General features: G+C 40.0%; 1 protein-coding gene and 1 pseudogene across 2 annotated transcripts in view; both read right to left on the bottom strand.

Moving 5' to 3' along the window:
* Nucleotides 1-15,627, bottom strand: part of PDE7B (phosphodiesterase 7B) — a 331,487-nt gene that overhangs the window by 227,101 nt on the left and 88,759 nt on the right. Inside the window, exon 2 of one of the 2 annotated variants that reach the window (XM_057738776.1) lies at nucleotides 773-833. In XM_057738776.1, the coding sequence (XP_057594759.1) occupies nucleotides 773-833 (61 nt within the window). Of the gene's footprint in view, nucleotides 1-772; nucleotides 855-15,627 lie in introns of those variants that run through there. The other variant, XM_057738775.1, reaches the window with a different exon arrangement.
* LOC130855489 (tRNA (guanine(6)-N2)-methyltransferase THUMP3-like) lies at nucleotides 6,899-14,344 on the bottom strand (annotated as a pseudogene).

Below are 15,627 nucleotides of genomic sequence, written 5' to 3'. Positions count from 1 at the left end.
TGTTTTATTACTATGATTACTTAAAGTTCATTGGACATAGTTTCATGGCTCAGATAAAATCTAAACACTAGACTTAAATTTTGACAGATTAGAAACTTTCATATCATGATTTGGATTATTTCTCACTTTGAGGTTAAGTGCATCACTTATATTCTCTATACTAGTTTTCTAATCTATAAAATGAGGGAAATAATATCAATTTCATTTTTAATGGAATATTATATATTAAAGAGTTTGTGAGAGGCATTGATGATATATTGTCCCACAAGAACAAATGATTCTTCATTATAATGCAACAATTTTTATTACAAATGCAGTGTGGGTAACTGTTGTGCCAACTTCAGTTTAGTTCAAATGTATATTTCTCCCGGGCATTATAAGTAAGGGCTTTGTGCTGTGATGTAAATACCTAATAGTTTACTTGCCTAGCATATGACCTCTAGTTTAGGAATTACAATGTGATTCGTCTTACTTTGTCATCACAGTTGCCTGAATACAAAGCACCCAATACTATGTTATGTTGATAATCCAAGAAAATTTTTGAAAGACTCAGAAGCATGGTTCCTGACTTACTGACAGTTATTAAAATCAAACACTTTCTTTGTCATCAAATGTGCCACATATAAATGTCTTATAGTTGTCTATAAACCTGTAAAGGAGCCTATTAGCCTCTACAATATGGAACAAGAGACAATCAGTAACGCAACAGAACAATAGTGGGCCCACATGACATCAACATGCTTAATAGATTTAAAATGAGAATTCTTCTTACCTAGCATGCAAACACATTTGACATTCTGATCAGGGTTTTCAAACAAGATTTCGCCACACCTCTGAAATAGAAAGAAAGCCATCATTATTTTAAGATTTCCTATCAGGGTTCCCAAGGCAACATGTCCATGCAACCTGACGTCACCATGACATTATTTTACTCTTCATGTTTTCTTTAGTTACCTGAATCTAGGGGCTTATGTCATGAGCAGAGACTTTCCTGGTAGGAAAATATTTGAGAGGTAAATTGGGGACAGACTGTTTCTACATACCTCATGCCCCTGCCTCGAGCTGACTCTGTGTGCTCCTATGAGGGGTCATGGCCAGAGACGCACCCAGTATCCAACAATTTCTATTTTGATGGAAGATATGCAATCAATTAGATCTAATAATCTGAGGTTAATCACTCTCAGAATTGGTTCTTATTCAGCACTGAAATTATTCTAAGCTACCTACTCTGCAATCAAGCAGATACTTTCAAGCACAAACCTAGGTGGCCTACAATTAACTCTCTGAAACTGGGGACTCTGAAATCTAAGCACGAACAAGGAAATGATGAAAAAGTGGCATTAATAATGCTTTTCCAGAAGCATCGATTCATAGAAATATCAACTTTCTTACCTACATCTCAGTTTTAACTTGCTTGTTAAGATTTTTGTGCAGGACAAACTCCAGAGATACAAGCAGTTATTTAAGAATAGACCACATTTATGTATGTGACTAACAAATGGTTAGTGCCCAATGTAAGTAAATCCTCCAAATCAATAAGAAAATAACAAATAATCCAGAAGAAAATGGATAAAGGACATAATCAATTCACGGAAGAGGAAATCTGAGTGGTCATTAAACAGAGAGAATATACTCAGTCATACTAACAATCAGGAAGCAGCAAATTAAGATAAATTGAAGCTTATTTTGAACTCGATATGGCAAAAACTTAGAAATCTGGCAGAAACGAGTTTCTCAGAAATGTAGAAAAATGGATATTCTCACACACTGTGGGTTGAAGTATAAAGTGATGGAAACATTTTGGAGAAAAACTGGCAAAATCTTACTAGATTTCTACTTATCAGTTACTAGATTTCATTCTTACTAAGTTAAAATGTGCATATGCTATAATATAGCAGGTCATTTTCTAGACTGATAACTAGTAAACCTTTAATGTCCAGCTACAAAACAGATAAATGCTATTCATATAATGGAATGCTACATGGCAGTTAAAAATGAAAATGAATTAGGGCTACATACACTGTAAAACATGTATGTATATAACATGCACACATAAGTATAATTCAAATCGTATAATATTCAAATACTATAAAATATATAATGTTCAAATCATATAAAACACATAATTTTCAAATCATATAAAACATATATAATGTTTAAATCATATAAAGGTATCATGTTAGGCAACAAAAACTATCTCCATTTTTTATGAAGTTGAAAATATCTAAAAATAGCACACATTGTTTATGGATACATTAGTTTACAGAAAAAGCATAAAAACAGACAACAAATAAGGAGTATCAAATTTAGGGAGTAAATATACAGAGTAATGAAATGTTGCAGGTCATATAGGGGTTATCAACTTTTTCTGTAATGATTTGCTCCTTAAATTATGATTTGCTCCTTAAATTATGATAAGAAAGAATTGTTCCATTTGCAACATTCTGAATATAAAAATGGCCCTTCACATGCTGCTTCTCTACAACCATCTCCTGTGGGCTTAAGGAGGCCATTTAGTACCAGGCTGGACTTGTTTTCACCATTTATTTCCTTGTCCTGAGGAAGACTGAGGACATCTACCTTAGTCCATTTTCCTCTTTCTTTCATTGTTCACAACTTGGTTATTTCCACTCCTGTCAATCTTTATTATATCTACACTTAAAATATTATAAGACAAAGTAATTTCTGGGGAACAATTCCCAGATGAGAGAATTCATATCCTTCGCACCTAATGATGAAACCTCCTGGTACACAGAGGCACAGGTTGAGAGGGGAAAGGATGACCCAATTACATTCAAATCAACACATTTTCTGGGATGCCTTCATCATGCACAGAGATGGACAGTTGGCTCAGGACCACGAAAAGGAAGCAAGCTGCTGGCTTGTTTGACTCCCTTTGGCAGGTCGAAAGAACGGACTGTGGAGAGGAAGGCTGGATGCATCTGAAGGTTGCAAGAGGGCACTGAATACTAAATGGAAAGTACATATCATGAGCTTTTTTCCTGGCTACTCTGCCGAACTAAATATCATGTGATATTTATCATGCTATTTAATCTCTTCAGGCTTCATTTCTCTGTAAATAACATGAGGATGCTAATACAGGCCACAAAGTCAGATCAGAGAGCAAATGTGAGGATTAAAGATCCGTGGAGTCTGACCTGACTGTCTGTTGCTGTTTTGCTTGTGTTTTGGCAGAGGTTAGACCCTTTCAAACGGCTAGGAGCCATTTCCTGTATTACCTGCTTTTTAAAGTGGTATTTTATGACCTGAAAGAGTTAATAATTATTTTTAATTGAGAGGTCAGAGGTTTCTAAAGTGTTTTCAGCTTCTTGGTAAAGCAAAGTGCTAGGAAGTTCTATCAATCCATATTCTGTGTCCGACAGGGAAATAACTCTGGAGTGATCCTTCATCCTTTGTTAAGAACGAAGCCCACACAGGAGCTAGGATGGAAAAGCATTCCTTCTTTCATTGCAGGGGCCCACAGTGGATGGTGTCTAACTTCCCACAGCTACCCAAGTCCAAGGGTAGGTAGCCTTAGGTATACCCCTCAGTTTGCAGGTGGTGTAGGTGTAGGTGGGGGTCTTCTTCCTTTCCTGGACACTGACAAACCCAGGAGACATATCTGAAACTCCTGTGAAACGTGCATTCCTTAAAAGCCATGCCATGCTCTTCCTGGGTTCAGTGCCCACACAAGCGAATGAACAAGCAGTAAGAGTGGGCATGGTGGTCCTTCCGATAGCCACGAGGCAGTCCTTTTCCTTGTCTTCATCTTCCTGGCTACCTGAGAAATGGCTTAGGCATCTTTACCTAGTTCTCTAACTGCCCTGGTTTGTAAAGTTACCTGATGATGGTACCAGATTTTAAAGCAGTGCCCAGAAGGGAATCTGATTGTTCTCAGTTCTCAGGACTTGAAAAAAACCAGATTTTTTCCAGTGCTTTTTCTCATTGATGCCAGTGTTTACAGGGCCATTGCTGCCAGGTTCCCACTTGCTGTGCGGCCCAGGGTGATGACCCAGTTTAGGAGGTTAATTGGGCTAAGCCACAGGGTCTGAGTCTCAGAAAACCGCAGGATCTGCTGTGGGGGACGGCCCCATGCCTTCCCGGGTTCTCAGGGCTGCAGCCCCCTTCTCGTGCTGCTCTACCTGGCCATGCATGCCAGGACTCCCCAAGCCAGTGCCTTGCTGCTGGATGACCCTGACTTTGATCTGTTTCTGATTACCAGGCTTCTGCCTGATTCTCAGAATCCCATCTCTCCAAAGAATCTCCATCTTTGTTTTGTCTTCTCTGCCTAAAATAATGAGACAAACTTGCCTTGCTTGTGTCCATCACTCCCAGCTAGCACTGACCCTAAATAATGGCATAGTTACTGAAATCCCCATCCAAGGGGCTGGAGCCCTGCTAGCGACAGAGAGGGCCTCCTTGCACGCCCTGTCTTCCCATAGTACAAAGGCTATGCTACACAGGAACTCAGGGGTGTAGTGCCTATTGTTCTCATAGACCATGAAGAGTCAAACCGCTTTCACTGTTAGCATTTTTAACATCTCACTATTGCAACCCTGGGGCCTTATGTATACCAGACCCGTAATAAATATTTGTGAACCTGCTAAAATTTCTTTAGCCCACATTGTGGACTAAGCATTGTTCTAAGTGCTATACATCTACCGTCTTGTACTCTGATTATACTCTTTTAAGAGAGTAGAAAATTCAGGCACAGAGAGTACCACTCACTATAGAATACTGCCCCCCTCCCAATGAGTGAGAGAATGAAAGCTGACAACTTACCTAATGTTTGACCAGATTCCCAAATATTGGCTACTGCAGGCTTCGATATTACCTTAGCCAAGTACACCAGGTCTATTTATACCCCCTTCTCTCACTCAGTAGCCACTGCTGTTTGCAAGAGTTGCCACCTATTAGAACATAGGCCTTGGATCAGACTGACGCAAGTTCAAATCCTGTTGCTGCATGCAAGTACTTACTATACCATCACGGGCAATTTATTTAGTTTTGCTAAACTTGCTCTCTCATTTGAAAAACAGTGTAATATTATCTACAACATAGTATTATTGCAGGTTTAGTTTTTTTTACGAACAAGAATGTACTGATTTAAATACTGATGAGATTATAATACAAAACTATGAATTAATAAATTGAACTAATCATTTATAATTCTGTTTTAATACCTATATTATTATTTAAGATTAGAAATGAGGAAATACTTCTAATTTTAAAAGTCGGAATATTTCACAAGTTAGTTGCTAATTTTATTTACTAAGAATTTTCTGTTTTAATCTAAAATTTACCCTTTAGTCAAGAAGAACAAGATGAATGTTATAAAAAACTGTATCTATCCTAGTACATTAAAAATTTATATTAAAAATATTTGATTTTCATTAGTTTAATTATGTGTTCCAGCAAAATGTACAATAAAGTATATTTCTTTTAAGTGGACTGTATATTTTTCATTACTTTCATCATAAAATTAGTTGTGAAAAATTAATATAAAGTGTAATTCAAAAAAATCACATTTAAGTACTCAGCAAACCTGTTTTCTTAAGGGAAGGTTATATCTGAAGTGAAAATAATATTCAAGTATTAACAATAGTACCATGTTATACTCAAAAGAAGTAAAAAAGTGAAAGAGTGAAATTAGCAGCACTTCTAACTTTCTTAAACTAGTTAATATTCTTTTTTGCTTCACATGAGCTTTCATACTCTTTTTTTTCTTTTTCCTGAATATTTGTTAGCACTTGAATGTACAGGCGTACTTCATTTTACTGTGCATTGCTTTATTGTGTAAAAAACAAATTGAAGGTTTGTGGCAGCCTTGTGTCAAACAAACCTACTGACGCCATTCCCCAAAAGCATTTGCTCACTTCGTGTCTCTGGGTCACATTTTGGTAATTCTCACAATATTTCAAACCCTACACCAGCAAAAAGATTACAACTCACCAAAGCCTTAAATGATGGTTAGCATTTTTTACAATAAAATTTTAAAAAATTAAAGTATGTACATTGTTTCTAAAGACATAATGCTATTGCACACTTAATAAATGATAGTATAATGTAAACATAACTTTTTTTTTTTTTTAACTTAACATGAAGTTTTTAATTCGAGATACATCCGTTTTTTTTTCTCTAGTCCTTTAGAGAAGCCAACAAAAACTTTGACAGGTTTATGTTTGACTCTGAAAAGCATCATCACCTTTGTGTACTGAGAAGAAAAATAAAATTTCTTTAAATATGGCTTGTTGGCCCCATACTTTATCTACCAGTGTATTTGATGCTGTTTACAAATAGAAATGTCTATTTAGTTATATGTATTAATCTGAAAAACATGCATATTATAATTTTTAAGGCAGATAGTCAACTTTCCTGTAGGTCTTGTGAGACTTCATCTTGTCATGGGGCAAACACTATTTTACAAAGTGTAATAATGGTTCATTTTTTAAAGCTGAGGTAAAGAACTTGAGCAACTAAATAGCAAAGCTGAAGAGGCAATGAAATGTAACCTCATGCTCTGTTTATGCTCTCTGCCTTTCCATTAGGCCAGGGTAGCTTTCCACCTGCTATAGTAGAAAACAGGAACTGCTATAAATCTTGAAAATAAAATGTTCTAAACCCAAATCCCAGAGTATTTTAGTAGGCTTAGCATCTTTAAAACATTTTAACAAAAGTACTAATTGCCCAACTACTCCTTTAAAACAGGTCCAAAGAAAAGCTCTGCTTTCTCATAAGACTTCTTCCATTCTATTCACAACTTTTGCTAACCAGGGTGAAGAGATTTATACCAAACTGCACTTTTATTAATGCTATTTTTCTCTCAAAGCAAGTTCTTCATGCTGACATTTCCAGTGTCAGGAAGCACAGACACTATTAATCATCCTCAGTCTTTGCATTACCAAGGAGATCTTTCTCCATCTTGTTCTGAAGAATGAACAAAAGTTTGAGGTGTATGTTTCAGAAGATAAATGGCAGCATGAAGGCCCCCTATGTTGACCCAGACAGTATGTACCTTCCGCCATAGGTGTCCCATTCCAGATAATGCCTGGGTAAAGCATTTCTTGTCCTGAGTCAGTAGTACAGCTCGGCCTGTCCCTGGCCTACAGACACGGCTCATCTCCCGTAGGCAAGCTGGATAAAGGTTCCAGTTTCTTTTCTTGGAGCCCATCCTTTTTCCAAGTGGCATATCTGTTGTGATAATGTCCACAGAGCCTGTTCTTAATGGCGAGTTGCAGATATCCCACTGAATAGTATCTACAGGTAAGCCCCAGGGCAGGTTGCCTTCTTTAACTTGGCTCTTGGTCAATAAAGATAAGATGTTATTTGCTGCTCTATTCACAGCCAATGGATTATTATCACCAGCAGTATGGCAACAGTTAGATCATTCTGTAGCCCCCTCAATTGGTATTGCCCCTGTTCCACACATCGGATCAACTATTACATCAGTAGGCTGAGGTGCACAGAGCCTGAGCATCCCATTGGCAAGAGTAGATCTAAGAGTTGTGGGTCCAAAATGTGTGATATTTCTTCAGTGGAGACTCTCTTCTGTCAATGCAATGACCACAACAACTTCATTATCATGGATATTCAAAAGAACGTCTACATCGAAGTTGGTCACGTCAGCCTTCCACTTAAAATAATCTTGAACTGCACCCGCAAAATCTCTTGCTGCCTCATTTGAGGAAAAGCAGTGTTTCTCTCCTGCCCTGTTGCATGTGACTCTAAACTTTAGCACTTCGGGATCATTTTGAGCTTTCCTCAGTCTCATCTTTGCAAGATGTCAAATCATCATTTACTAATGTTGATATCTCTTCTTTGATGGCTGGATTTTCATAATAGTCTAAGATCTGTGAATCTAAGACATTGTTAGTGAACTATTTTTTAACATCTCTCTCATCTGTTTTGTCTCCTCGTCCATTATCAATCTTCTCTTTACTTGAATTCTGACTTATCTTTCTGCGCTTTGTTTGTTTTTTTTTTTTCTTGAAACATGTTAATTTTCCATATTTTTAAAGGGTCTGACCATGGAAGCTTCCCAGCCAATTCCTCAAAATCCTTTAGAACTTCTTCCTTTGTTTCTTTGAACTGGTAATCCTTAAATTCCTGAACAACCACAAATAAGTTATCAACTGATCTCAGACAATGAACCTGAGCCAGACTTTCCACTGAAATGTCAAAATATATCTTACCCCGGTCTTTGATGATTTTGCATGATGACCCCAATTTCTCTCTCACTTCATCTGCAGCTGTTTGCTCAAAACCGGTAGGCACAGTGGCTCCAATAGTGACTTGGAGATGCTCAGATTCACTTCTGGGGCCACTTTCTGTCAAACATAACTTTTATATGCTCTGGGAAACCAAAAAATTCATGTGCCTCGCTTTATGGTGATTTCATTTTGTTGTGATGGTTTAGAGCAGAACTCAAGGTGTTTCTGAGGCATGCCTGTGTTAGTCTCTCAGTAGGCCTGCAGCAGCTAGTCTTTTCAGGTCAGTTATCTTGATATTTTTGGATGGGAGCAACCATTAGCAAACAAATAAAATCCAAGATAGAAATCTTTTTTGCTTGGAGGTTTTCCCCAGTATCAGCTGAGGCAATAACTGTTTTCCTCAAGCAGGGAATGTTAAATGTCATCAGCAAATAATTAGTAGGCTATGATTGTTTGATTATTTCCTCCCCACCCTTATAGCTTTGTTTTAAGCAGAAAGGAAATTAATAAAGGGAATTACGTGCTTATAAAATCATTGGAAGAGCAGGTTATAGGCTTGGCCTCCAGAAATGACTCAGACAAAAAAGCGAAATTGACTCATGAGAGGAGCTAATGGTAGGCAACAACTGGAAAAGTGGAGAAACAGAAGGTATCGCTGGAACTGTTGGTCCAAGGTCACATCACCATGGCAGTGATCCAGGTGTCAGACAGCTCTGCGCACAATTGCCTCTTGACATCCGTGGAGCTAGTGACTGAATGTTGGATGCTACTATAGATGCAGAAAAGCCCAACATCTCCATGACTGTACTTGATAGATCATTCAACCAAACAAAGCAAAAGGAGCCTCTGACATATAATTAGACTTATTTTAAGAAAAAAAGAAAGAGAAAGAAAACTGAGTTTCCTGATCTGAAGAAATGCTAACCATGGTTACTGGTGGAAAGGGAAAAACATCACATCTGTTCCCAGAAACAACAGAGACAGCCTGGGGGAGGCATGTCTTCAGCACAGGCTGCCTTCATTCTACCCTCATCCCATCTTTAAGTACTTGTATTCTGCAAGTTTGCCATTCACTATAAGAATTTCTCTACTGAGGTTTTTAGTAAATAAGGCAAATGCCTGTATGCTGATGCATCTGTGTTCTTTGATCATCCCTTACGTGTCTAGCACGATGACTAATGCATAACGGCACTCCTAATGTTAATTAAATAAATGAATAAATAATTTTTTACTGCCATTTTGCGGGATATACTTGAGATTTGGGATTATCTGGGATAGCATGAGAGGAGATTTTTTCTGGATATTTATGTATACACACCAGTTAAGTGCTGCCGTTAGATGCTGCCATGTGATGTGGAGCTGCAAAGGGGTGATGAAGGGGAAACTTGACATTGAGAAGACATCTCAAAACATCTGGGTCACTTCCCATCTCACATTTTCCCCAACAAAGAGTTGAATGGTGCTCATTAAAGCCAGACTCCTGGAAGATCAGCCTAGAGAGAACATGGTTTAGATCTGTTAATCATAAAAAGATAGATTCTGTTAAGGGACTGCACTCCCTAAAGTCTGCCAGGGCCTGGACACTTGGGACTCCACTAATACCTATCAAATGAGAGAATGAATGAAAGAATGAACAAATAATCAAAAAGACGCCATTATCAAGTGCCTACTCCATGCAGGCACTGTATTGAGAGGGTGGCCAAAAAAAAAAAAAAAAAAAAAAATCAAATGAGATTTAGGCTAGATCCTGTCCTTAGGAAGTTTAGAGTCTGGTCTGAAGTCAGAACATGAAAGACTATGAGAACCCTCAATGGTGGGCACCTGACACTGCCTGGGGCTACCAGAGGGCTTCCAAAAAGAGGTGACCACCCGAAGAAGTTGGCTGGCAAAAGAGACAGCTGCCTGTGCAAAGCCCAGAAACCCTGTTAGGATCCTTCAGTAGCCTCCTGGGATGGGGGCAAAGCTGTGGTGGGTCAGGGTACAGGGCTTAATCAAAGTAGCAATCACCGGCAAATGGGAGGAAAGTAGGTGCTAACAGTGATTTTAATATATATTTCTGGGCTGGGATAGTGAGGCCGGGTTTGCTTTTGAAGAGCCAAGATGCTCAATGAATTCTTTTAGCAATGTGACAAATAACTACAATACAGTGGTACCAGATATCGCTCACCAACAGTATTGGCTGCAGTCTTTCTGTGCATTTCTACCTCAGAAAAGGTACCAAGCCTGAGGAGTTCCTTATTCCTTTTTCTTGGATCATTGCACAGGATGCCTATGGCCAAAAGAACAACCCCTGACCACCCTGCTGAAACCTCATGTGAGGCCAACTTCGGCTACTGCTGGAGCCATTAGCAGCTAGTGTTGACCCCCAGCTCCCAGAGGTGCATTTTCAGAGGCTCCAACTTCACAATGGCCGAGTCCCTTCTACCCTGTGGGTGGCACGGCCAGGTCTTCAAGACTATGCAGCCCTTGGCACTCTAGTGCCAGAGGATGGCAGATTTGGACCTGGGGCTGATTTCAGCTCAAGCTCATGTTTTCCTTTCTAAGTTTTTCCAATGAAAGAGCAGATTTCCATCCCATTGCAGGCTGTTAAAACATCAGACTAATAAGTTTTCAACAATCTGTCAGTGCAGATCTCCAGCAACAACCTGGCACTGTCTTTGAATCGGGGCCCCATCATCCAACCCAACCTCAGCCAGTCAAAATAAGAGACACACCAGCAGCAGGAAAAAAAAAAAAAATAATCACCTTGAGCTGAGCAGAAATTCTTCACAAATCTATTGTTGCCAAGAGTCAACAGCAAATCTGTGGGCTGCCTAACCTGAGGTGACCTGTCGTGAAGGGCCATCCCTCATAAACCTCTAATTAGCTACGGTTAGGAGTGACTTGAAAGATATTAATGCTATTGCTATTGGAAAATGAACCTACCAGCTTTTAACAGCTTTGTTTTCTTCTTCAGTCAAATGTTAGCTCAATGCGTATGCTTTCTATTAGAGAAGTGCCAGCAGCAGCAATCTCCAGAGAGTCTCTCAGCATTTTATTACACACCCCTATTTTTAAATATTTAAAAACTACTTATTATGAAGCAAAACTTGGAAAACCTGGTTTCAGCCCAAGAGTAATTTTTTTTTTAAGTTATTAAACAAACATCCAGAATGCAGAACTGTGTTTCCTGTCATTTCAGCCCTGGACAGTAGAGGGCACCAGAAAGGCTGTATCTCTGACGTCCAGTTGGACCCCCTGAGGGAGAGCCTGGGGTCAGATGGCTCACAGGTTCAGTCACTGTGCTAGGTTATTTTATGCCTTTCCGTTTCTGCAGACTTTCTCCATGTACTACTTTTAGTCTTGAATTCCATTGCACACATCGAAATGTGCATTGAAAACCACATTTTTCATCTTGCAAAACAATGACGATAGCCTCCGGGCAAGCCCAATTTTAGCAGAACCTGTACCTGTGAGGGCTGATGGCATGTGGAATATAACAGAGGTCTCTCTCTAACGCACCCCGTCATAGGAACTGAGGGGGGATCTTGGTCCAAGGCACCCTGGGAATAATTTTGGTATGGACTCTGAGAATTGTCCTCCATCAGACACAAGTAACTATGCCACAAATCTTGATAAACAGAGCAAAAACTGTGTCAGGATTTTGCAATATATTTCCTCTTTCATCCTCTCAGAGCCCCAAGTGTTGATAACAAGCTACAGCTAGTTTCCAGTGAGAAAGACAGACACTTCTGTGAAAGCAAACGGCTAAAGTCATAACCATTTCACTCCACATAGGGACTTTTGAAAGGTGAAGTCCATTGACATTCTGTGTTAGAGAAAACAGAAAGCAGGACAGAAAGAGGACTGATTCGTACATGTAGTGGAAAGAACTTAGAATATCTGGATTCAAATCCCAACCCGATTCCTCCCTAGCTGTGTGATCTTAGGCATATCTTATCTTTCTGAACCTCCTCATAGAACAGAGAGGGTAACGGTGCTCACCCTTCTACTGAAATATTGTTATATACGTGGAAACATCTTGTGTACTTTGAAACCCATCATGGGGCCTGGTGTGTACCTTGTTTCGTGCAAGAAAGAGGTGGAAGTAGGAGAGGGCCACTTGGTGGTACTGTGTACAAGAGAGAGAACACAGTTCTGCTGTGTAAGGCATGGGATTCTATGAGGGGAAATTTCTTGCTCCTCCCATAAGAGAGAGCACTGGTCCCTCAGAGGGTAACCTGCAAAACCAGAGGTCTAGAGAACAGAGGTCCGTGGGGCAGGATAGAGGTAGCAAGCTTGGTCTGGGTAAGAGTAACATCCTTTGAGAGAGTATTTGAGAAAAAGAGAGGAAGCAAAGTCTAGCGTGAGGTGCAGATCCAAAAGAATGCAGGAAAAGGAAGAGGGCCTGTGTGAGGATTTGCAGTTTGGACAGGGCGGCTCTAGTATGATAAACAAACACTGTTAATCTGGGAGGCATCTGGGAGACCGCTGTGGCCAACTAAGTCACTTTATAGATGTAGCAAAAAAACAAGTCCCTGTGGGGTCAGGTGACTTTCTACTCCAAGGTCTTATGATGATCAGAGTATGAGCTCTTGAGTTCAAATCAAGACTTCATTATTTATTAGATGCATCACCTTGGGCAAGTTACTCAATAATTCTTTGCCTCAATTTCCTCATATGTAAGATGGAGATCACACTGCCTATATCCTGGGTTCATCATGAGGACTAAATGAGGATTAATATAAACACCTAGAATAGTGTCTGGTAGAAATAAGTACCCAATAAATGATTATTTTTAAGAGTATACAATTACTTAGAAGTAGAGAATCTATGAAAACCATGGCTTTTTCAACCGCCATTCAGTGCTCCATGTTACCTCCTCATTTTGGACACCGAGCCACTGCCCTGGACAGCCTCAAGCCCTCTGAAGCATGCATGAAGGGACAGGAGACAGCAGTACCTGTTAGACGGGAGTAACCAACAAGTATTTATTTAATGAATGAATGGAAAATCAGAGGGCAAAGAGCAGATTGAAAACTGGACGGATTCTTGCCAGACCACTATCTCCAGTTCCTACAAGGGAAGAGCTTGAAGGTCCAAAACCGTCTCATTTTTTATTGAATATTTCATTCAAAATAACCATTCACCAAAATTTCATTGGGGGCTTTCCAACTCAGTAAAGATGCTGACATATCTGTAATTAGCTGCTTATGCTGAACTTATTTATTAAATTCAATAGAATCTCTCTATTTTGATTACATTAGATTCAAATAATTCTTGTGTGTCTGAAGTCCTAATTACGGAGGATTAAGCAAACTTTTTGTGTAGTGGAGATGTTGACTGTAGGAGGTTCCTATAGACCATTTGTTTACTGGACTGATGCCCAGGGACTGTCTAGCCCTGCCTGATACACCCTTATCCTTGACATCAAGGAAGAAGGAAGAAACCAATACGTTTGGGAAAGTGGAGATTTCTCATAGGTGATCAGGTACACTGGCTACATTCAGATGTGTGTGGAAACGTTTCTGAATAGTGTATTCTGACTGGATAGGGGAGAGAGGAACTTGTTAAGAATCAAGTCCTCAGTGGGTGGGCGGAGGGGTTGAAAGTCATGCGATAAGGTGGAAAGGTGTCTGTTCTAGGTGCCCTAAACTGTAGGTGGAAAAGCCTAAAGGCGACTGAAGAATTGAAATGAGTTAAGAGTGGCGAGAAGGAGCTGAGGTTCAGAGAATTAGGAGAATGGGGGAGTGGAGAGGCAGGAGGCTGGGGAAGTTGGCAGGCACTAGACCATGCACGGCCCTGTGGGAGTCCATTTAGTGATTGGACAGCAGCCTGGATTCCGTAGACCCTGGATCTGAACGAAGTCATTGCAGGTCACGAGCCATCTGTTCAAGGCAGTAGAGAAACCCCAACAGTGTTTAGAAAGCTTTTGTAACAGGAATACTGTACAGCCGTCATGTCTGCTGACCGATGCTGCTCGTCCAAACTCTTGGCAGTGGGCTTCTCTGGGAAGAGGGTTCTGCTGCCTGAGTGAAGCACCGTCTTATAACTGGGTGTTTAGTGACATTATCCCTAGTATCCCTGATACTTCTGGCACTCAGCGAAGGTAGCGAATTCCACAGAACTGCTCACTCGTTCTCACTCTCCGGCATTGCCTCGCACAGAGTGTTCACAATCAGATAGATTTCTCTAGGTTTATTGTAATCCATATGGCCTTTACAAAGGGCCGATCATGGAAATGAGACTGTGACTTGCTGTATTTCCAAGTCTGGCACGAATATGCTGTGGAGACCAGGGCCTTTCAAACCATGCATAGTGTGAAAGCTGGGAACGCACAGAAAGGGATGATGAGCAGTCAAGACCATGGATGCCAGGAGATGGAGAAATTAGACTCCTGGAGCAAAAGTCCTTCTCTAACACTTGAAAAGGAATATTCTCAGAAATGACTGGGAAAGCATGCTGTACTTCAAGAAAATCACTTCTTTATTCGACGGTCACCTTCAGAGTGAAATCAGAACCAGAGTAGGACTCCACATTCCTGCCCTTCAGGCCGACACAACGTGCAGCAATGGCCCCCTCTGTCCTCCCGCTGCCCCTAGAAGGCCGACGCTGAGTGCTTGGAACAACCGCCTTTTTGTCTGACCTGTATGCTGCCAACAATATGTACTCACAATGGCTCAACTCCAGCCATCTGGTTGAAGCGTCCAAGCTTTAGACATTGTTTTTCTTGATTTACACTGCAATTTTCCAAGCTACTTTATAGGACCCTATAGACAGCAAAAGCTTAATAGATAATATCAGCAGTATCTCCAAATCCTTGTTCAGACGTCACGATTCAGAGATTCATGGGACCTCATCCAGCCTGTAACTGAATGAATATTTACTCAGGACAAAGGAGTACTTATAATGTGCTCCCTGCAGCTCAGGGCAGTAATGCTCCTGTACATAAACCAACAATTAAATGTAATCCTATACACTTATAGTTTTAAAAGAAATTCAAACCAGTCCTTGGAATTAAATAACCCCAGTGCTAGAGAAAATGACTTCCAGAACATCAAGCCTACCATGCAAACACAGGGCCTCTGAGCCACAAAGGAACAAACACTTTTCCACAGGGATAAGGGCCTGCTGTATAACTACTTGTGAGGTCAAAGATCCAGATGTTCCCGTAGACAACCAAAAAACTATTACTGGTCAAATTGTATTGACCATCTCCATATGAACATGGATCTGGCCTCAGAAAGAAGACTTCTGTAAATTCTACTGGCAATCAATGACAACCCCAGGCTAGAGCTGGAAAATCCAGTATCTTGGAGAAATAACTGACAGGTTTTATAATCTGCAAGTAAAAATGAAAATCCATGAAAATAAGTGTTTATTTTGCTAACAGTTATATCCTGCTTTTGTTATCACTTACTCAATCCCTCAACCTACT

The sequence above is a fragment of the Hippopotamus amphibius genome, chromosome 6 (genome assembly GCF_030028045.1).
Source record: "Hippopotamus amphibius kiboko isolate mHipAmp2 chromosome 6, mHipAmp2.hap2, whole genome shotgun sequence".
Classification (NCBI taxonomy): domain Eukaryota; kingdom Metazoa; phylum Chordata; class Mammalia; order Artiodactyla; family Hippopotamidae; genus Hippopotamus; species Hippopotamus amphibius.
Note: the sequence above shows the minus strand (reverse complement) of the source record. Positions and strands in the feature narration are given on the sequence as shown.